This window comes from Chanodichthys erythropterus, chromosome 3 (assembly GCF_024489055.1).
Source record: "Chanodichthys erythropterus isolate Z2021 chromosome 3, ASM2448905v1, whole genome shotgun sequence".
In the NCBI taxonomy this organism is placed as follows: Eukaryota; Metazoa; Chordata; class Actinopteri; order Cypriniformes; family Xenocyprididae; genus Chanodichthys; species Chanodichthys erythropterus.
In genome coordinates, this window is record NC_090223.1 from 72184114 (window position 1) to 72207449 (window position 23336).

The 23336-nt window shown below is 43.9% G+C and overlaps 1 protein-coding gene across 1 annotated transcript in view; it reads right to left on the reverse strand.

The window, feature by feature from the left end:
- LOC137006594 (zinc finger protein 271-like) overlaps positions 1–23336 on the reverse strand; it is a 185028-nt gene that overhangs the window by 159441 nt on the left and 2251 nt on the right. The window contains exon 3 of the mRNA XM_067367494.1: positions 20720–21698. Coding sequence (XP_067223595.1) covers positions 20720–21698 — 979 coding nt within the window. The remainder of the gene's footprint in view (positions 1–20719; positions 21699–23336) is intronic.

Consider the following 23336-nt stretch of genomic DNA (forward strand, 5'->3'; position numbering starts at 1 on the left):
CTTCCGGCTTCACTCAGATCCCCTGCAGCAGTACTCTCCGGTCTCTGATCAGTCTCTCCCACCTCTACTCGCGCTTGCTCACCCCGTGTTCTTTTCCCCCAAGAGGCATCCGAGCATAAACATCCCAATAATTGCTTAAACGCGGGCCAATCCGTCCCCAAAATTATCGGATGCCGGAGGTGCGGGTTAACTGCCACCTCAACACTATGCTTTTGTCCCCTAAATTTAATTATGACGGACATTACAGGATATTTTACCACATCCCCGTGCACGCACCGAACCCCAACCATGCGGCCTGTATCCAATGCCCCAGATGAAATCAGGCTTTGATGGACAGAGGTTTGGTTACAGCCCGAGTCCACCAAAGCCTGATAGGTACCCCCCTTGATACTCACAGGTATTTGGTACCCGCCAGCCTGACCAGGGGCGGCCTGTGGATCGTCGGGGACCCGGATCACCGTCCCGACCTCCATAACCGGACATTTATCTACAAAATGATCCGGATCCCCACACCGCCAACAGGCCGGCCCAGACCTGCCCACCGCTCCAGTGGCAGAGAGTGGGCTGAATAGATGGCGCGGAGAGAGGGGAGAAGCAGGAGCGGGGTCCGTCCCGGCAGCAGGGAGTCCCGCCCCCCTGGGCGAGGCTCTGGGTCCATAGGAAGGTGCCTGTCCCGTTCCGCCCCGCCCTCGAGGTGGGCCGGGCGGACGAGACCTAGGAAGAGGGACAGGTCTAGAGAGAGAGGGGGACAAAAGAGAGGGAGAGAGAGAGGCAGCTGGAAGGGGTTCGCCGCCCCCTTGGCACGCCACCAGGTGATCCTCCGCCAGTTGGATGGCTGAGTCCAGCGACGTGGGGCGGTGGCACTGGACCCACTCGGCCGTCTTTTTCGGGAGCCGAGTGATGAATTGCTCCAGCACCACGCGATCGACGACCAGGTCCACGTCGCTTCCCTCAGCCAGCAACCATTTGCGGCACGAGTCCCGGAGCTGCTGGGCCAACGTGAAGGGCCGCCCGGACTCACCCAGGTCGAGGGAGCGGAAGCGCTGTCGGTGCTGCTCTGGGGTCCGACCAACCCGCTGGACGATGGCCCGCCGTAGGTCTTCATAGACCAGGAGGTTCTGGACGGGGAGCTGCTGTGCCGCCACCTGTGCTTCTCCCGAGAGGAGCGGGACCAGCCTCATCGACCACTGGTCCCGCGGCCATTTACACGCCTCAGCGGATCTCTCAAAGAGCTCTAAGAAAACTTTTATTCAAGGGCAGGTGGACAGGCACAGCGGGCTGTTCGGTGGGCTCCCGGGGAACCTCCCGGTCAATCCAGCTCCGGAACGCCTCGCGGTCCTCCTGCTGGGTCTGCAGAATGGCTTGGAAACACCGCTCCTGGTCGCCTCTTAACTCCAGCAGGGCCTGTTGTTGTTCGCGGTGCAGGACCGCGAGGGACGCGATGATGTCCGAAAATGTGGCGGAGGACGAAGACTGCATAGCGACGTGCTCCCGTCTTCCTTCCCGGGTTTCGGCACCAGTGTAGTAGACTTAAGTTCGTAGTGGGGGAAGGAAGAGGTCAGGGACGGCGAACAACTGCTGACTGAGTCTTTATTGAATATCAAAACGGTTCAACAGAAAGACTGTGCAACGCACAACAACGAAAATAAACAATCCACAAAGGGCTTCACTCCAGGTTCGGCATACGCTATCCACAAGGGCTTCACTCCACGTTGGGCTTACACTATCCACAAGGGCTTCACTCCACGAACCTCGACTCGACTCAGTCAACAGTTCCCCTCTCTCTCACACACTCCTGCTTCTCACGGTGTTTTGTCCTGTCTCCGCGTCAATCACTGGAATGAGAAACAGGTGTTCGTGATTTGTATTCAACCCACTCACTTACCACGCGTCTCCCGCTATTCTCTCCGGTTGCAGACCTCGCTGAACCATGCCCCCCTCGCCACAGTGTTGTTGGGCTTCTTCTAATCTTATGTATAGTGTAACTCAGAGTGCTGTATATAACGACAGACAAGAGGATAAAATGGACACTCATATGCCAAGCTTGATGAGGATATAAAAACTGTTATTCATTTGTTAATTTTATACAAATAATTTTTTTTCCCTTTCACAGATCCTGTGATAAAGCAGCCTTCAAATAGTACAGTGTCTGAATTACAAGCCCTCAGTTGCAGAAAGTGCACGTTGTGCTCAAAGAAGTGACCCTCCACTTAAAGATGAAGATGTGACATTTAAACTCTTGTTTCTTTGTTTGGTTCAGGCATTTGCATACTTACAATTGTTAAAAAATGCACTTCACTTCTGTACTTTGTTTTTCAGTTACTTTTTTGCAAGTATTTTGGTCAAAAGATTAAATGCTGCTGTACTTTTTTAATGTACTGTAAGAATATTTGTAATGGTGTACACAATATGTAGTGCATTAAATTTTTTAGATTTCAAAGTGTGTGTGTGTATACAGATAAAAACAGCTTTATAGTGTTATGCTAATGCATTTGTAATGACCTGAAATTGTATTGGAAATGTACATAAAAGACATTAAAACAATACTTCAAATATACTCTAACTGTAATAGCAGAAGTATTAAAAGTACATTGTAAATGTATTTAAAAAATACACTTAAATTGCACTAAATGTACTTAAAATGGGTCCATTTTAATTCAATATATTGCTAATAGCTTAAAACATGAACTTAAGTACATCTTGAAATATGCTTATACTTCAAGTTGTTTCAAAATAATACATTTAATATGCACTTAGTATAGTATAATTTAATATTAAGTGTGTAACGAATGGGAGCTCAGGCAGAGGATCCAAGTGCAGCGTTTTATTAATAATAAGAGTGGTCGTACAGGCAGGGTCAAAGCAGGAACAAACAGGAACAGTGAGGAACAGGCAGAGTCGTAGTCAAGGAACAGGCAATGATCAGGACAGGCAGCAACGGGTCAATAACGAGAAACAGGCAGGAACGATAACAAGCAGGCAGACAGGATAATAAACGCTTAGAATTGTACACAAGGTAATCAAGACTTTGCGGTGAGGTGGTGTGTGTGACAGTCCTTTATAGTCCAGGTAATGAGCTGTAGCTGGGTGTGGTGATCAGTGCAGTGTGCTAAGCCGTATGTGGCAACAGGTGATTGGTGTGGAGTGAACATGTGACTAGCAGGGAGGATTGTGGGAAGTGCAGTCCGGGAACTGACAGGAGCAGACGGTGATCGTGAAATAACGCCCCCCTCTCGGAAGGCGCGTCCTCGCGGCGTAGATGACACCAATAGGGAGGGGGGGTGGGTGCATTGGAGCTCTAGTGGCGGACAGGAACGGAGTCTCCAATGCAGATTCCAGGGCCGCCATGGCGGGTCAGGTGCTATGGGCGACCATGGCGGGTCAGGTGCAACGGGCGACCATGGCGGGTCAGGTGCTACGGGCGGCCATGGTGGGTCCGGAGTGTCAGAAGGCCACGGGGGTCAGGTGGCTTGGGTAACCTCGGCAGGTCAGGTGGCTTGAGCAACCACGGCAGGTCAGGTGGCTTGGGTAGCCATGGCAGGTTAGGATCCATAAATGACCCCAACGGGTCAGAGTCCATCAATGGCCATAATAAGTTGCAGTCCACTGGTGGCCATGACAATTCAAGGGCCATTAATGGCCATGGTTGAGTAAGGTCCCCACCCGCAAGCTCCCCACCCTCAGGTATACTGCCCCCCCAAAAAAAGTTCTTGGGGAGTTCCACGGAGTCCGTAGCGGGTTTGTGGGCAAGGAGTTCGGGTGGCGTTGGCAGGGCCAGGCGATTGGGTGGTGCCGGCAGGGCAAGACGCCTGAGTGGCGCTGTCAGAGCAAGGAGTTTGGGTGGCGCTGGCAGGGCTGGAAGCTTGGGTGGCGCTGGCAGGGCTGGAAGCTTGGGTGGCGCTGGCAGGGCTGGAAGCTTGGGTGGCACTGGCAGGGCTGGAAGCTCGGGTGGCGCCGGCAGGGCCAGAAGCTTGGGTGGTGCTGGCAGGGCAAGGAGTTCAGGTGGCGCTGGCAGGGCAAGGAAGACCTCTGGAGCAGTCACTGGACCCACAGCGGGTTCGAGGAAGGCCTCCGAGCCCTGAAGAGGGGAAGAAGCCTTCTTCCTCCTCCTCCTCTTCCGAGGGTGAGGCGATGATTCGTCGGTTGGAGCGGATTCCGGAGCAGACTCACTGGCTGAAGCGGGTTCTGGAGCGGACTCACTGGCTGGAATGTCCCCTACATCCATTTAAGCCGAAGGGGCGGTCATCTTGCCCGTGGGCACTGGCAAAGCAGCTATCCTGTCCATCGCGTCCAGGGCGCTTGAGTGCATTGCAACAGATGAACTTGAGTGCGTTGCAATCGACGAACTTGAGTGCGTTGCAACCGGCGAATTTGAGTGCATTGCAACCGGCGACGTTGAGTGCGTTGTAAGCGGTGAGCTTGAGTGCATAGCGACCGGCAGGCTTGAGTGCGAAGCGGCCACCGGGCTTAAGAGCGAAGCAGCCGCCGGGGTTGAGAGCGAAGCAGCCGCCGGGCTTGAGAGCGAAGCGGCCGGCTGGCTTGAGTGCGAAGAGGCCGGTGTATGCTTAGGAATGCCAGCCGCTCGTGCTGAAGTCAGCGGTGGATCAGCCACACTGGAACACAATCCTCTCCGCTCCCCGACTGATCTTGAGATGAGACGTGACTCTGGGCGATCAACGGAGACGTGGCATTGCTCTGGGCGCTCAACTGAGACGGAGCGTTGCTCTGGGCGATCAGCGGAGATGTGGCATTGCTCTGGGCGATCAGCGGAGACGTGGCGTTGCTCTGAGCGATCAGCGGAGACTTGGCGTTGCTCTGGGTGATCAGCGGAGATGTGGCGTTGCACTGGGTGATCAGCGGAGACATGATGGGGCTTGTAGCATCCGTCATTTTGTGTGCGCTGTCTGTAGCGGCCGCCATTATGTGTAACAGTAAAAGTTGAACCAACTGTGAGCAGGGCAAAGTCCAGGAATTCCACGAACAACCCTCGGGGACCATTGGTGAGTACATAGTCCTTAAGTGGTTCGTTTAATCCATAAACAAAAAAGTCAATGAGGGCATAGTCTGGCAGATCAGACAGGTGAGCAAACTCCAGGAACTTTTGAATATGGGTCTCGAGGGTACAGCTACCTTGATGTAGGTTGATGAGACACCATGCTGGGTCCATGCTGAGACTGGAAACGCTCGTGGAAGCTGAAGTCTTCGTAGATGGCGAAGTCTTCTGTAATGAATGGGAGCTCAGGCAGAGGATCCAAGTACAGCGTTTTATTAATAATAAGAGTGGTCGTACAGGCAGGGTCAAAGCAGGAACAAACAGGAACAGTGAGGAACAGGCAGAGTCGTAGTCAAGGAACAGGCAATGATCAGGACAGGCAGCAACGGGTCAATAACGAGAAACAGGCAGGAACGATAACAAGCAGGTAGTGATGTTACGTTCTGTGCCGAGGCTTCGGAGCGTGTGTCGAGAAATCCCGGAAGTTTTCAGTGAAGCGCGTATCGAGGCTTGTATTGTTTTAGTGAAGTGACGTTACTGATGACGTTCGAAGCCTTGTTTGAGTGCAGTGCTTCGAGAAAGGGTTCACTTTTGGCGGGACGCTTCGACTAAATGACGTGTCAAATCCACTCTCGAACTCGAGGGTTTGTCAGTAGTTGGAGTGTTCCGTTAGCAATTTATACTTGTCTAATTTCATCACAATAACATGGAGCCAGCAAGAAAAAGAAAGTTTTCACCTATGTGGGAATTTTTTGAAATGATCTCTCCCAGTAAGGTTTGTATTTGTAGGTTGATTTCCCAGAAATGACCTTAATTATTTTATTATATGAACTACACAAATAAATAAAATAATTAAATAAACTGGTTTCATTGATAACTTCTTAAAGCTTTTTTATACCTTTTCAATACAGATTTAGTTTTATTGGTGTCATTTTTATTCCTAGGTGAAATGCTTACTCTGTGACAAAGAGCTAGGATATAATAACAACACCTCCTCCATGTTGAGGCATTACCGTGCCCTTCATGAGAAGGAGACTGAAGCTGGACCTAGACCTAGCCAAGGTAGGGAAGGTATATATTGCTTTACATGTGTTGTTATAGGTATAACTTTTTTATATATTTTATTTTACTTTGTTATGCTGTTTTATATACCTTTTTCCCTAGCTTCCAGGAAACAGCAATTAGATGAGGCCTTGGTTGATATGGTGGTAAAGGATTCTCAGCCATTCACCCTGGTCGAAGATGAAGGGTTCAGGGAATTTGTGAACAAACTGGACCCTACATATGTTCTGCCTACCAAACAGGTGTGTATGTGATCATTGATAAATATATATGACAAAATATATTTTTCAACAGCTTTTATTCAACATTCAATCTCATTTCCTGAGGCATTAAAAACAATGGTGGCAGAAAAGTTCAAAAAGTCCAAGGAGGAAGCCAAGGCCCAGGTCATGAAAGCTGTGGCAGTCAGTCTGACAGCAGATATGTGGACCTCAATGAATATGGATGCCTATCTTGCCGTCACATGCCATTTCTTAAATGAGGGGTCACTTAATACTGTACTTTTAGGAGTGCAGAAATTCCCCCAAGCCCACACTGCTGCAAATTTGGCAGCAGCCAAGACTGCTATCATGGAGGAATGGGGAATTAGGCACAAAGTAACATGTCTAGTTACAGATGCTGCAGCGAATATGATGGCCTGTGCCAGAGAGCTCAGTGTAAAACATTCCATCTGCATTGCACATGTACTAAATTTGATGGTGAAAAAGGCACTAGACCAGACTCCTGGACTTGCTGACCTGTGAACAAAAGCCAGAAAGCTTGTAAGTCTGTTCCGATGCAGCACCACTGCTAAGGTATGTGACATGATATTGACAGCATTGCACACCACGCTCTTGTAATTCACATCATCAGTAGTGAAGTTTTTGTAATACATAATTTCGTTGTCATTGTTATAAAGTTATTATACTGTCCCTCATAAATCCTTATGTTTCTATGTTCTGTGTAAAGGAAAGGCTTGTGCAAATGCAGACACACCTAGGCAGTCCACAGCTGAAACTGCTTCAAGAAGTAGAAACCCGCTGGAACAGCACCTTCCAGATGTTTCAGCGACTTTATGAGCTGAGAGAGCCAGTGGGTGCAGCTGTGGCATCTCTTCACACTGATACTTCTCCACTCACACCTGAGGAGTATTTTTATATTGGGGAGGGTCTTAGTGTTCTGTCTCCTTTCTATGAGGCAACGGTGGAGCTGTGTGAGGAGAAGCAGGTCTCTGCCTCCAAAATAATTCCACTCCTAAAAATGGTGGACCATTCTTTGTCTGAAGAAATGGCAAAAAAAATCATCTTTGATGGCCCAACAGCTGGCAGAAATGATGATACGCCAGCTCAGAGAGAAAATGCATCATTTGCAGTCCATGAGTATCCTAACTCTGCCAACTCTTCTAGACCCACGTTTTAAAGTGCTGGGTTTCCTCAGCCCATCTAAGGGGAATGAGGCTGTTAGGAGACTCACTTCTGAGTGTGCATTATTAATTTCTCAAGAAACACCAACACAGGCAGTGCCAGCTGAAGATGAGGAGCCTTCAACATCAGGTACGCTCTTAATACTGTACTCTGTTTTGACATTGAACTATGACATTTAATAACCAATTTTGTCTTTTTAGGTAACTTGTGGCGTCATTTAGATGCATCTGTCCAGCAAACTAAAAAAAACACAAATAATACAGCTGATGCAATGGTGGAGGTTCAGCGTTACATGGCTGAGTCAAATATTCCGAGAGGAGAGGACCCTCTTAAATACTGGGAAGCACATAAATGCTTATACCCAAACCTTTATGTTCTTGCTCAAACATTTTTATGTTGCCAAGCTTCATCTGTGCCATGTGAGTGGGTATTTTCCAAGGCTGGGGAGATAATATCCAAAAAGAGAAATCGACTCAGCCCGAAGACAGTGGAACAAATATTGTTCTTAAACAAAAATAAATAAGGTTTCCCCTCATGTTGCACAAGCACTTCCAATGCCCTCTGTTCAGTATTACACAAGCACTCACAATGCCCTCTAGTCCACCTTAATCATGTTCAGTCTGTTTTTATCCAGTCTAAAGAAGTCAATTTCCCTCTATTCAACAAAAGCACTGGCAGTTACAAAATTATAAAACAACACTGAGCATAAATATTTTAAGTTCTCATTCATTCACTCAATTTATTTATTTTTGTTTTTTATTTTTAGATGTTTATATGTTTATATGAAGCCTTTGTAAGCCATGTAGCACACATTTTGGCACTCTCACACCCCTGACAATTTTTTAAGTGGCACATTTACATTGACCAGCAGGTGTCCCTAGCGTGCATTCGAAGCCTCAAGAAATGAACCACTTTTCAACACATCTAGATGAAAAGCTTCAAAGCTTCATGAAGCTTCATTTCGCCACCACTACAAGCAGGCAGACAGGATAATAAACGCTTAGAATTGTACACAAGGTAATCAAGACTTCGCAGTGAGGTGGTGTGTGTGACAGTCCTTTATAGTCCAGGTAATGAGCTGTAGCTGGGTGTGGTGATCAGTGCAGTGTGCTAAGCCGTATGTGGCAACAGGTGATTGGTGTGGAGTTAACATGTGACTAGCAGGGAGGATTGTGGGAAGTGCAGTCCGGGAACTGACAGGAGCAGACGGTGATCGTGACAAAGTGTGTCCACAAAGCACAATTTAAATATATTTAGTGCCATAAAATACACTTTTTCAGTACACTTCCATAATGTACTTAAAGTGCTCTATTTTTGTGCACTTATTTTCTACTTAATATACTAAAAGCTCTTCTTTAGATGTTCTTAAGATTATATGAAGAAGCACTAAGTGTACTCAACTGTGCTATTTTGAGACACCATGAAATTGAACTAAAATGTGTTTTTAACATACTATCTCTGTATTTAAAAAATGTATTTAGTTACCACTTGTATACTTGAACCCATCTTTCATACACTTTTTAATATACTTAACAGACACAAAAAATAGACTTATGTATTTCAAATATAAGATTAATATATAATGAATATACACAAAATGTATTTATAATGTATGCATACAACATTATGAATACATTTTGTATAATTCTTATATTTTAAATAATTCTTAAGTGTATTTCCTATGTCTGATGAGTACATTTAAAAGTGTATGATAGATGGGTTCAAGTGTACTACAAGATGTTACTAAGTATATTTTTTTAAATACAGAGATAGTGTATTAAAAGCACATTTTAGTTCAATTTAATGGTGTCTCAAAATAGCAAAGTTGAGTACACTTAGATGTTCTTAACCCTCTACAGCACAGCATTGCCCTCAGGCAACGGAAAGTTTTCTTAAGCCCTATGTTTAGTAAAATCTTTTTTAAATGATTACAACCAATTAGAAAGGTTGAGAAAGTATCAAAGAACAGTCCAGTAAGGTGTTGGAGTCAATATCAAGCACCATTTAAAAGTGGGACGTCCTGTTCTGACACATGGTCACAGAAGGTGTAGAGAAGCTTTTTGTCAGGTTTTCTGAAGTTTTTTTTATTTTGCATGTTCAGAAATTCAGTTTTTTTTTCGTTGCCTCAGGGCAACGTTGGGGTACTTTTCGAGGAGGTTTTAGACAGTACCTCTCATTGGCCACAATGTATTATAAGAAGGGAAGATGCAAGGTTCCTGGGTGTGCAGGAACACCCAAAGTGATGTGCAAAAATTGTAACATACACCACTATGTCACAGCAGAGAAGAAGTGCTTTTTGAAGTTTCGTACGGAGTGAAATCTTATCACATGAAGTACATTATATTGCATAGCACACTACATGATACAGACCTATGCATGTATCAAATTCAATATATCAATGTCTTTCAAGTGTTTTTCCCTCTTTACTTAATGATTTCTTGAATTTAAAAAAAAAAAAAAATTAGATTTTGAAGATAATTTTCTATTTGACTCTGTACCATTGTCGCACAACGTTGCCCTGAGGCATCGGAAAAATATTTTGGGGTTGGGGGAATTTTTTTTTTTTAATCAATAAAATGTTCCCAAATGAACCAAAAAATTATGTGGAATATTTTTTTTTTCATGTCCCATCAACATGTGTGCAGTAGAGGGTTAAGATTTTATGAAGACGTACTAAAGTACAGCTTTTAGTACATTAAGTACAAAATAAGTTAACAAAAATAGAGCACTTTAAGTACATTATGGAAGTGTATTAAGTATACTAAAAAAGAGTGTATTTTACTGCACTTTTTTTTGACCTGGGTGGTCACACACATGCAAGATGACAGGCTTTGGGTGGCAACAAGACTGCAGCAGGCTGAGATCCACACAGGCAGACGGCAGTCCAGAGAAACACGGTTGGATGAAAATCCCCACTCAAACAGAACAGGCTTTGGAGCCCCTCCCCTGAAGCAGGCGTATTAATGGTGGAATGAAAAACAGGTTTTATTTTAGAAACATGAAAGGTGGGGTGAATTCTCCTGTAAGCCGGAGGAAGTTTGAGATGGACTGCCACTGTGATTGGACTAAGAATTTTAGTGACAGTAAATGGGCTGATGAATTTGGGAGCTATTTTATTACACACGGAGTGGAGAGGAATATTTTTGGAAGAAAGCCACACTTTGACCCACGACGTAGACAGGAGGCTTCGACTGGTGGCGATCGACCTGAGCCTTAGTGGACTGTTATGAGCATGTTCATCCACTTGGAGGAGAGTCTCTCGGGCTCTTCTCCAAGTGAGATGGCACCTCTGGATGAAGGCGTGAGCAGAGGGGACCGCAACTTCGGACTCCAGGCTAGGAAACACAGGTGGCTGGTAACCTAAGCTACACTCAAACTGAGAAAGACCTGTGGATGACACTGGTAATGAGTTATGTGCGTACTCTACCCATGAGAGTTGCTGGCTCCAGGAGGAAGGATTCTGTGACACCAAACATCGCAATACTCTTTCAAGTATGGTTGGCCCGCACAGTTTGGCCGCTGCTCTGAGGATGAAAACCAGAAGACAGACTGACACTCACACCCAGTAAATGACAAAACTCCAAAATTTGGATACAGATTAGGGCCCCCTGTCAGAAACCACATCCATTGGGAGGCTACGGATGCCCCAGCACCACTTGAACCAAGGCAATGTCAGTAAAACAGAATTTAATTCTCTCTGTGTGGTTGCCAGATATGGTGAGACTCACCAGCCCTGCGGAATGAGTAATGTGTGACAGCGGCTGTCCACCCAGAGCATTGACGGATATTGGATGAGTAAGTGAATCCACAGGAATGTTGAGATTGTAAGCCAAGTTAATGTCCATAAACTTGCCCTCCGCTCCGGAGTCCACGAGGGCTTCACACCGATGACTCCCACCACCCCACTGCAGTCTTACCGGGAGGAGAGTCGCAGCAAACGAGGGACCGACCATATCAACAGAGTGGCATTTGTGATAACATTGTTATTGGGACGAGCAGTGCTGTGGGGAATGGCAGTTTGGGAGTGAGGTCATCCGTGTTGTGCATCGATTCAGTATTTTAATGCGGAGCTCAAGAATATGTTTGCTCGCTCGGTCTCTGGGAGAGAGGCGGCACGAGCATTTGTGGACCTCCGTCAAGGAGAGAGAACTGTTACGGACTATTCCATCGAATTCCGAACTCTGGCGGCAGAGTGCAATTGGAATGCGGAAGCACAGTGGGATGTCTTTCTGCATGCGCTGGAACACTCCCTCTCCACAGCAGACATCCGACTGTTATGAGCACGTTGATCTCGACGCTGCAGCCACACATCCACCCGGATTGCCAGATTAATCAATTCATCTAATGTGGTAGGCAAATCCAGCGTGTAGATCTCATTCATCTGGATACGGTCGACCAGCCCATGCAGAAAGACATCCCACTGTGCTTCCGCATTCCAATTGCACTCTGCCGCCAGAGTTCGGAATTCGATGGAATAGTCCGTAACAGTTCTCTCTCCTTGACGGAGGTCCACAAATGCTCGTGCCGCCTCTCTCCCAGAGACCGAGCGATCAAACATATTCTTGAGCTCCGCATTAAAATACTGAATCGATGCACAACACGGATGACCTCGCTCCCAAACTGCCGTTCCCCACAGCACTGCTCGTCCCAATAACAATGTTATCACAAATGCCACTTTCGACTCCTCTGTGGGAAATGATGATGGCTAGAGAGCAAAAAACATGGAACATTTAGTCAGAAAGGAACGGCATAATTGTGGCTCACCAGAATATACTGTGGGGGCTGGCAATTGAGGGTCCGTGGCTCAGACAGAGTGATCACCAGATGGAACCGCGCATGGTGGGCTGGGCATAGTGGGAGTGTGGGCAGAGACGGTTCGAAGCTGTAGTAACTGCATGGTCAATACAGAGACCTGTGCCACCAAAGCCTGCACAGCATGTCCTGTTGCCACAATCTGCTCCTCCTGTCGATCAAAATGGACGTTGTTGTTAGATAGAATCTCTTAGTTCGGCAGCACTCGCTGGATCCATAGTTTGTCAGATCGTTATGTCAGGAAAAAACTCTGGATCCAGTAGCAATTTTTAACAGTTTATTAATCCACAAAAACAAGGCAAGATGACAGGCTTTGGGTGGTGACAAGACTGCAGCAGGCTGGGATCCACACAGGAAGATGGCCGTCCAGAGAAACACGGCTGGATGAGAAACCCCACTCGAACAGAACAAACTCACAGGAAACAGGAGACAAAGGGAGAACTGCTGATAACACAAGACCAAAACCATGAAACACAAGAATGATCTGAAAAAGAAACATAGCAAACACACGACTACATATAGGACAGATAGCGAGACACACCTGTGATTGATCAGCGCAATTAGTCATCTAGCGACACTAATGACTAACTGACACTGACAGCACCCAAACACAAACTCACACAGAGACAGAGTGAGAATGAGTTGGTGAACCCATGAACCATGACAACATGCACCCAAACTTCACCAATTATATGTCTCTGAATGACAAGAGACAGAGGCAAGAGAAGTGATACTTCCTCATATATAATACCGCAATTATAATCTTATGCATACTACAGTGCAGTGATTGGATTGAATGAGCTTTTCATCATGAATTAATTAAGAAACTGTTGACGTCAGCATGTCCGACCAGCCTATACTTGGAGCAATCAAGCTTCCGAATCTTGCCAGTAGTACACGATGATGTCAGATTTTGTGATGTTGCTCCTTTGCTTTTCAAACCGGAAGATAGAAATCACTCTGAAATAGGGCTGGGCGATATATCGCATGCGATTGTCACGAGCATTTTGTCAGTAAAGCCGGTTCCCTGATTACCGCTAAATCGCCATCACCTGCTTTCAAATGGACCGGCATTTAATACACAGAGCCGTAGATCACTGATAAGCTACGCAATATCGCGTTCATTATCGAAGGCGATTCATCTGTGATAATGAACGTGATATTGCGTAGCTTATCAGTGATCTACGGCTCTGTCTATTAAATGCTGTTCCATTTGAAAGCAGGTGATGGTGATTTAGCGGTAATGAAGTAACCGGCTTTACTGACGAAATGCGCGTGACAATTGCATGCGATATATCGCCCAGCCCTACTCTGAAAAATGCAAAAATAACTACTTTAAACTTTTAAATAAAATTAATGAGTACCTTTAGTGTTTTCAATGATGTGCAGCCTATACACATCTGTTCACAGCTCAAAAAATGTGTTCTGGGGTTTCATGAACCTTTAACTTGAATATAGTTAAAGGTGCCATAGAATGCTTTTTCACAAGATGTCATATAAGTCTAAGGTGTCCATTGAATATGTCTGTGAAGTTTCAGCTCAAAATACCCCATAGATTTTGTTAAGCTGCCATTTTGGGGCATTATTAAATATGCGCCGATTCAGCATGCTTCCCCTTTAAATGCTCACGCTCCCCGTCCCCGAGCTCACGACTCTATAATACATTGCATAAATAAAGTTCACACAGCTAATACAACCCTCAAAATGGATCTTTACAAAGTGTTCATCATGCAGCATACCCAATTATGTAAGTATAGTATTTATTTGGATGTTTACATTTGATTCTGAAAGAGTTTGAGGCTATGCTACATGGCTAATGGGCTAAAGCCAACATTACACACTGTTGGAGAGATTTATAAAGAATGAAATTGTGTTTATGAATTATACAGACTGCAAGTGTTTAATAATGAAAATAATGACATGGCTCTGATCTCCGTGAATACACTAAGAAACAATGGTAACTTTACCCAACATTTAACAATACATTAGCAACATGCTAACAAAACATTTAGAAAAACAATTTACAAATCTCACTAAAAATATCATGATATCATGTAACATGTCAGTTATTATTGCTCCATCTGCCATCTTTCTCTATTGTCCTTGCTTGCTTACCTGCATAAAGTCTGATGATTCAGCTGTGCATAGATCCAGAAGTTAATACTGCCTTGTCTAATGCCTTGAACATGGGCTGGTATATGCAAAATTTGGGGGCGTACATATTAATGATCCCGACTGTTGCATAACAGTCGGTGTTATGTTGAGATTCGCCTGTTCTTCAGAGGTCTTTTAAACAAATGAGACTTACATAAGAAGGAGGAAACAATGGTATTTGAGACTCGCTGTATGTCATTTCCATGTACTGAATTCTTGTTATTCAACTATGCCAAGGTAAATTCAATTTTCCATTCTATGGCACCTTTAATTTCCAGGCTTCACATCATAAGTAATCATCAATAGGATATTTATGTTTGCTTCCATCTTCCTAAACAGTCCAAACTGTTCTAAACAGGAATTACTATCTTCGCTCAGCTATTTAAACTTCATGATGCAAGTAATCCCGCGAGGCCACTCTTTCATCTCACATCTCCTCACTCTTGTATCTTCAATTCAGTGGTGTGCGGTGGTGCTCTGAAATGAGGAGGCACATTTTTTTTTATTTTTTATGAATCAATGTAAATTCATGTGCATTACTCTTAAAGTTGACACATCTTCCTTGTTAAATGAACATTACTTTACAGTACATCAAAAAAGAAAAAAAAGAAACCAAATACAATTCTATTTTGTAATTTTACATTAACAATGTAATGTTCTATTTATCAAAACCAAGTCAATCTCATCAAGTTAGTGTTTTAAGCATTTCTACATTCATTCCAAAATAATAACTAAATGCAATAATAATTTAAACAATATATTTTATTTGTGTATTGTGGTTTTTCTTTTTAATTTTCAACAGTTAGTAGATAGTTTGGATCATCAGTGATGCTCCGTTAAAACCGTCTGTCACAGACACGAATTGTATTTTTAATTTCACCAAGCTGACTGCACTAAAAACCCAGCAGTCATCATGCTTCCAGTCCATTTCAAGTTTGATTTTGACGTGACATAAAGCGGTGATATCTAACTGTGATCTGTTTACTTACTTTTCAATTAGTCTTCCGATTGACGCCATCATTTGTTCAGTCTAACTGACGCGCGGAACGAGCACGTCAACAAGAGGCGGGATTTATCACGCAATCCAATCATATCCAATCATAGCCAATTATATCCAATCATAGCGCGATGGAGACATTGCCTCCTCTCACATGACTTTCCCCCATTCGTTCTCAATTACCCCCCACAAAACCCACCGCACGCCGGGGGTCTGATGATTTTATATGGATTCCTATGAGAGGTAAGGGAGGCATGTCTCCTCTGTGTAACTTTACCTGCGGGTGTCGCTGTTGGGCAGTGTTCCTTTAGAAATACGTGTGACTTGCGCTCTTTTTAATGTCATAATTTGTAATATTTGTGTTGTTTTATATGTAATATTGATTATTTTCTCATCCTATTTTTTTTGAGGAGGCACTGCCTCCCTTGCCTACTCGGAGGAAACGCCCCTGCTTCAATTCATGCTCTAGAAACAAGCGTCAGGCCACAGCAGTAGCAAGCATGGGCTGTGCCCCAGATTCCCCACTTTCCTCCTCCCACCGCTTAGCCACACACTGCAGCTTTCACCGGCAATAATTGCCTTCCCTCCTAACATGAGGATGCCTCTACTAGCGGAGCAAGCTCAGCTGTCTCAGCCATTTCATCCTGCCATCTCTCATCCTACCTCTCTTTTGTCTTTGGTTTACAGTTCAATTACGGACCGTAGCGTGAGGCTACTTTCGCTATTGATATAGGCCCAGACATCCTATTTTCCCCAGCTTCCTTCTTTTCTAACCACCCTGTTCCTTCCCAGGTTCCAGGGGCCAACCCGAGCAAGAGGCTGTCTCCGCTAACAGCCTCGGTCCCGGCCTTTCTTCCTCCTTGCACTGTCCCACAAACAAAAGGCTGTTCACCCTGTCTACTACAATCGGATGCCCATCCCACCAAATGCTACAGCCTTGGAACCAACTCCATTGCTAACAACATCAGATCCTCTTAGAAATTCAGGGTGTTGGAACCAGAGGTGGACCCATTCCCAACCACGGTACCTTATTATTCAGAGCTGATATTTCCATAAACCACCCACTAAAAACTCTCATTGACACCTCTCTTAACTACATTCTTCAAGCCACCTCCCCTAGAACCCTATGCAGCAACTACAGCAACCCAAAAAGGCCTCTCCCAGCATCAGATTCAAACACTTGGTTGCTGGTCATTAGAAGCTTTTAAGAACTACATTCGTTCTAATCGCTTCCATATTAAACAATCCCAACAAACACTTATCAGCTAGTTTCAGCCTCAGCTTGTTCTCTTACACATACCTGCAAGCCAGCATATCCAACTCAACTAATACCATCATCCCAATACAGTGGAATTTTTCTATCATTGCCACAGCAGTGATGTTCCCTTGGCTCCTGCAGGAGCTCAGTTATTCTGGCTAATATCTCTACTGCCGCAGCAGTGATGTCGCAGGAGCTCAGTTCTTCTGGCCAGTATCTCCACTGCCACAGCAGTGATGTCACCTTGGCTTTCGCAGGAGCTCAGTTCCTCTGGCTAATATCTCCACTGCCGCAGCAGTGATGTCGCCTTGGCTCCTACAGGAGCTCAGTTCCTCTGGCTATTCTCTCCAATGCCGCAGCAGTGATGTCGCCTTGGCTCCTACAGGAGCTCAGTTTTTCTGGCTATTCTGTCCATTGCCGCAGCAGTGATGTCGCCTCGGCTCCCGCAGAAGCTCAGTTCCTCTGGCTATTCTCTCCACTGCCGCAGCAGTGATGTCGCCTCGGCTCCCGCAGGAGCTCAGTTCCTCTAGCTATTCTCTCCACTGCCGCAGCAGTGATGTCTCCTTGGCTTCCGCAGGAGCTCAGTTCCTCTACCTATTCTCTCCACTGCCGCAGCAGTGATGTCTCCTTGGCTTCCGCAGGAGCTCAGTTCCTCTGGCTATTCTCTCCACTGCTGCAGCAGTGATGTTACCTCGGCTTCCGCAGGAGCTCAGTTCCTCTGGCCATTTTCTCCACTGCTGCAGCAGTGATGCCACTTCGACTCCCGCAGGAGCTCAGTTCCTCTGGCCATTCTCTCCACTGCCGCAGCAGTGATTCCACCTCGACTCCCGCAGGAGCTCAGTTCCTCTGGCCATTCTCTCCACTGCCGCAGCAGTGATGCCACCTCGTCTTTCGCAGGAGCTCAGTTCCTCTGGCCATTCTCTCCACTGCCACAGCAGTGATGTCGCCTCGACTCCCGCAGGAGCTCAGTTCCTCTGGCTATTCTCTCCACTGCCACAGCAGTGATGTTACTTCGGCTTCCGCAGGAGCTCAGTTCTTCTGGCCGATTCCTCCACTGCCACAGCAGTGATGTTACCTCGGCTCCCGCAGGAGCTCAGTTCCTCTGGCCAATTCCTCCACTGCCGCAACCGTGATGTTACCTCGGCTTCCACAGGTGCTCAGTTCCTCTGGCTATTCTCTCCACTGCCGCAGCAGTAAGGTTACCTCGACTCCCGCAGGAACTCAGCCCTGTCTAAACTCGCCTTCACTGCTGCAGCATTGTTTTCAAATATGACGAGAACATTCCCAACCCCTTTAAACTAACCCACCAAACAGCACAATCAGCCTACGAAGTGTAATTTTTGAGGGTCATCAGAAATGTTTCTGGCTGCTGTCCTGCATTGGTTTGCAATTTTTGGGGAGTACTCTGGGTTCGGGCCAAATACCGAGCTCGGAGCCCTCTCCTCAATCAGCACGCCAAATACACATACTGCTTCATATACTATTTATTATCTGATTGTTTGTAATATTCCTCATTACATGTATTATTGTTTGTTATATTTGACTGTTAAATAATTGAATCTGAAGTCTGTGTTATTTACTTCTTGTAATTGTTATTTATCTTTGTACAGACCACACACAAATGCTTCAGTAAAGTCATCAAAGGAAAGAACTGTGGTTGACTGAGCTCCTGGGTTCTGACTGGACCACCAGGGCGAGTGTTTCCTTTCTAACAGTCCTAGAGATAAAATTCAAAAGTCTAAATCCTACAATCCTGTTATTTCTCTTCTAATCGTCTCATCACTTCTCACTGTGTGAATCTGAATCCTGAGATAAGATTCATCTGTGATTCTGCAGATGGAGTAAATCAGCTCAATCTCTCAAAACAGCTCAATCATATTTTTTTGTGTTTAAACATTACAACAGATGAATATGTTCTTTGATTTTAACTATAAAACATTGGAGCTGCAGTTCAATGTGAGGAAAGACTCAATCAATGAAACATTCATTAACATTATGAATGATGCTCAATGCTTCTTTTCTTTCATTAGTTATGAGAACAGAGGAGTCATTGAGTTCGGAGGTGAGAGAGACACTTCAGTAAAACACATCAATTTGTCTTGATTCAGATCAATGTTGAAGTGAATCTTCTGTAAGTGTGAATGTGTTTTTCAGTGAGGAATGAAACTGCAGGCGAGTTTCATCTGATAAACGTGTCTAATTCACAAATAAAACACTGATTCAGACTCAATCCAGTTTGAATGTGAACAGGTTCTCAGGTCAAACATTAAAACATTTCATTCCAATATTAATTGATCATTGTTTAGATTAGCTGATCGGATTAATCACTTGTAACTTAATATAGAGGTGTTTTTTTTTTTTTTTTTTTTAATAATTGCAGTTGTTTATTCCAGTGGATTTAAAGTTCAGATGCTTCTGATTTAAGACTCATTTACACACTTAAAACAATATTTTTTGTTTGTTTGTGAAACATAGACATTTTCTTTTCTTATGCTTGACCTCCAGTGAGAAGAATGACATTAACTTAAATCCCATATTCCATGTTTTTATTTCAGAGACCAACTGCCGCCCAGATAATCCAGTGATCCGGAATCTTCTAATGGACAGAAATGGTTCTGGGAAAAACTCATCTGGAAACACTATACTGGGAGATACCAGGTTTAAAGAGCACGAGTCTGAATTGTGTGATGGTAAAACACAGATGGGAGAAAAGCATGTAATTATTTCTCCAGATCTACTGGATCCAGATCTGAATGAAGAGCTGCTGGAGATTATGAAAGAGCAGCTGGTCTCTGGATGTTCAGCAGGTCTCAGTTCTGCTCACCATTCCTCTAGAGGATCCTGGATTTCGAAGTGTTTATTTGGTCCTGAAGTTCAGAAGTACACCATGATTCTGTTCACACATGGAGATGAACTGGAGGATCTGGATGAACATCTAAAACTGAAAGATCTTGCTGTTGACTGAATGTGGAGGATGATTTTCCTGTTTCAATATCAAGAGCAAGTCAGACATTCAGGTAAAAGAACTACTGCAGAAGATCGAAGGACTGATGATGGGAAATGGTGGGAGATTTATCATGGAAAGAATGAAGATGAGCAACAACAAATTAATAGACAGTTGTAGGTTGTTTTATTGTTATGTTGTAAATGACAATAATAGAAAGAAACATGGCAGTTTGTTCACTAAGTGGAAGTCACTAGTTTGTCACAATGACCTTAAGGGAAGAATCCATACAGTCTGTTTTAACAGTGATTTGATCGTTCTGTTGTAGTTTCAGGAGAAGATTCAGATTTTTCAAGCAACCACCAAACTGTCCTGCCACATATTCAGTCAGGACCACTTAAGTCAAAAATGACAAGAGACAAAATTTAGTCAATTTTTTATTGGCATATTTTGCTAAAGTTACAATTTGGCGGTATGGCTCTGTTCTAAATTCCCAGTCCTTTTCATGAGCTCCATGAAAAGCCAAGACCGGGAACAGCAGCAGCTTCTGGGGACAACCTCCCATTTTTAAACTGGGAGAGCAGCAGAAAATCTATTGAGAACAGAGCCTGCATCAATGACAACAGAATGACACTGATTAAGTTCAACACAAGTTTAAGGAGGAGATAGGGAGGAGGAGGGTTGCAAGCAGCGTGCAGTGGAAGCAGCCAAGCAAGCAGAGAGACGGAAGCTGCATTAAGTAATGCGCCTTATTTTAGAGTTGCCAATGGAGTCCATAAAAACCAGGTCAGCTGATATGGGTGTGGTTAGAATTTGTGAATCAGCTGGTAACGGAGCTTGACGACGAGGCCTGCCTGAACTGACGCTCAATTTATAGCTGTAAGGAAACTGCTTTGTTGCTCAGCACATAAAGATGAACTACTTATCGTGATGTGGTTTCTGCACTGCATGGATCTTCATGTGTATCTTCAGCTGATTTTTAAAAGAGAAACTCTTTCCACACTGATCACACGTGTGCCGCTTCTCTCTGCTGTGGATCTTCTCATGTGATTTCAGAGATGATGAATCACTGAATCTCTTGTCACAGTGTAAACACTTGTAAGGTTTTTCTCCAGTGTGAATCCTCTCATGTGTTTTCAGATATGATGACACACTGAATCTATTATCACAGTGTGAACACTTGTAAGGTTTTTCTCCAGTGTGGATCCTCTCATGTGATTTCAGAGTTGATGACTGACTGAATCTGTTGTCACAGTGTGAACACTTGTAAGGTTTTTCTCCAGTGTGGATCCTCTCATGTGCTTTCAGTGTTCCTGACTGATTGAATCTCTTGTTACACTGTGAACACTTGTAAGGTTTTTCTCCAGTGTGGATCCTCTCATGTGTTTTCAGATGTTCTGAGTGACTGAATCTGTTGTCACAGTGTGAACACTTGTAAGGTTTTTCTCCAGTGTGGATCCTCTCATGTGTTTTCAGATTTGATGACTGATTGAATCTCTCGTCACAGTGTGAACACTTGTAAGGTTTTTCTCCAGTGTGAATTCTCTGGTGCAGTTTTAAACCATTTGCTGTAGTAAAAGTCTTCTCACACTCAAAGCACATGTACTCTCTCACACCAGTGTGTATTTTCTGATGTTCTTGTAAACTATACAGCAGTGAAAAACTCTTTCCACACACAGAACATGAATGTGGCTTCTCCTTTGTATGATTTGTCAGATGTTTCTTCAGGTTTGATGCCCAGAGAAATGTTTTGCCGCATTCATTACATGTGAACAGCTTCTCTCCGGTATGAACTCCACTGTGAATCTCAAGACTATGTTTTGATGTGATACTCTTCTCACATTGATCACATGTGTGTGGCTTCTCTCCTGTATGAATTCTCATGTGAATCTCAAGATGTTGTTTGATTGTGAAACTCTTTCCACACTGAGTGCAGGTTGTAGATTTCTTGTCTCTTTTCTTTAAAATTGTATTTTTAGTCTTTGAGCGACTCGAAGGTTTTTCTTCAGGTTTGTCATGATGTTTCTCCTCCACTTCACTCAGTTCTTCACTCTCCTCCTTCACTTCCATCAGGTCTGAAATTACAAAAATAGTTAATTTTCAGTATATTCAAGTAATTCAAAATGAGGATTATGAAGTGAAAGAACATAAAAGTGAACCTTCATGTACTGAAGTAGACAACTGCTATACAATATTCTGATCACTTTGATGCCTTTTATATAATTATTATGTCCCTGAAACAATTATTATATTTAAAACATTATAGACAAATCACCATGTTTCTGTAGTGAGAACTATTAAATATGTTGATGAATGACACAATTATTGTCATATTTTGACACCAACTTTTATTTATGAATAACTTCTACATTTTATGATATACAACTTTATCAATAACTATGCAGGACCTTAGCTCATTTATTAGCTCAATTTGATTATTACAAGGGGTAATTAAGTTACAGGGAATAAAAATTGAATCAACTGTAAATGATTCACTGTAAAAGTTTCAGAATTAATATTTAACACTTCAATTATTCGTCCAGCGAAAATTGAGGCTAAACTATTTTGCCAATTCTGGATAAAATATTTTACAGCGGCCAACAGTAACAATATTTTATTATGATTATTATTATGATTATTATCATGTAATTATAAGCAAGAGTTAACTGATCTTTACGTTTAAGACATTAACTTGAAACACAGCACAAGAGACTTATGTGAAAATCAAAACAAGGCTTTATTGACTACTTCTAATGATTACAAGAAACTAAGGCTAAACACACACGCACACACATACATACGCACACACACATTCACGGAGTCGCCATCACCTGCTTTCAAATGGAGCGGCATTTAATAGACAGAGCCGTAGATCACTGACAAACCACGCAATATCACGTTCATTATCGAAGGTGATTCATCTGAGATATGAACGCGATATTGCGTAGCTTGTCAGTGAACAACGGTTCTGTCTATTAAATGCTGTTCCATTTGAAAGCAGGTGATGGCGATTTAGCGGTAATCAGGGAACCGGCTTTACTGACGAAATGCGCGTGACAATTGCATGTGATATATCGCCCAGCCCTAACTCAAACATGACAAACTTCTTGCACACATATTACTAACCTAACCTAATAAATCGATGATTACAATAATGCATTTGAAGAAAACCCACATATTGAATACACTGAATAGACATGTTAGTAATTACATCATGGCATGTATTATTCTGAATATAGTTTATAATGATCTCTTAATGATTGTCCATTTGAAATTCAACATTGAGTCTGTAAGCATAGAGTCATTAAACAGCCACCGGAGTCACAAGTGATCGGGTCAAAACTGACTCCTAAAAAGGAGGATGTCTGTGTGGATCCGTTGTTCTTTTCAGGTCCGTTAATTCTGTTTGTTTGATACAGAAGGGTTTTGTGAGCATCTATAAATTTAATGTGATCAGGAAGGCCTCAGAACAGATGTTCTCTGTTCTTAAGTCACGTTACCACTTCTCTTAATGCTGACTAGCTGGAATTAGGAGCTATCCAGTGACCCCGGGGATTTTGGGGTTAGCGAATGAAAACCTTGGTCAAATGAAGCTTTGTTTGGTCATGTTCCTTGTTGATAACGTCATTTGGTGAGATGTGTCGAACGAGGCCCTACAGTTATATTAGCTGTGTGAACTTTGTTTATTCAATGTATTATAGAGTCGTGAGCTC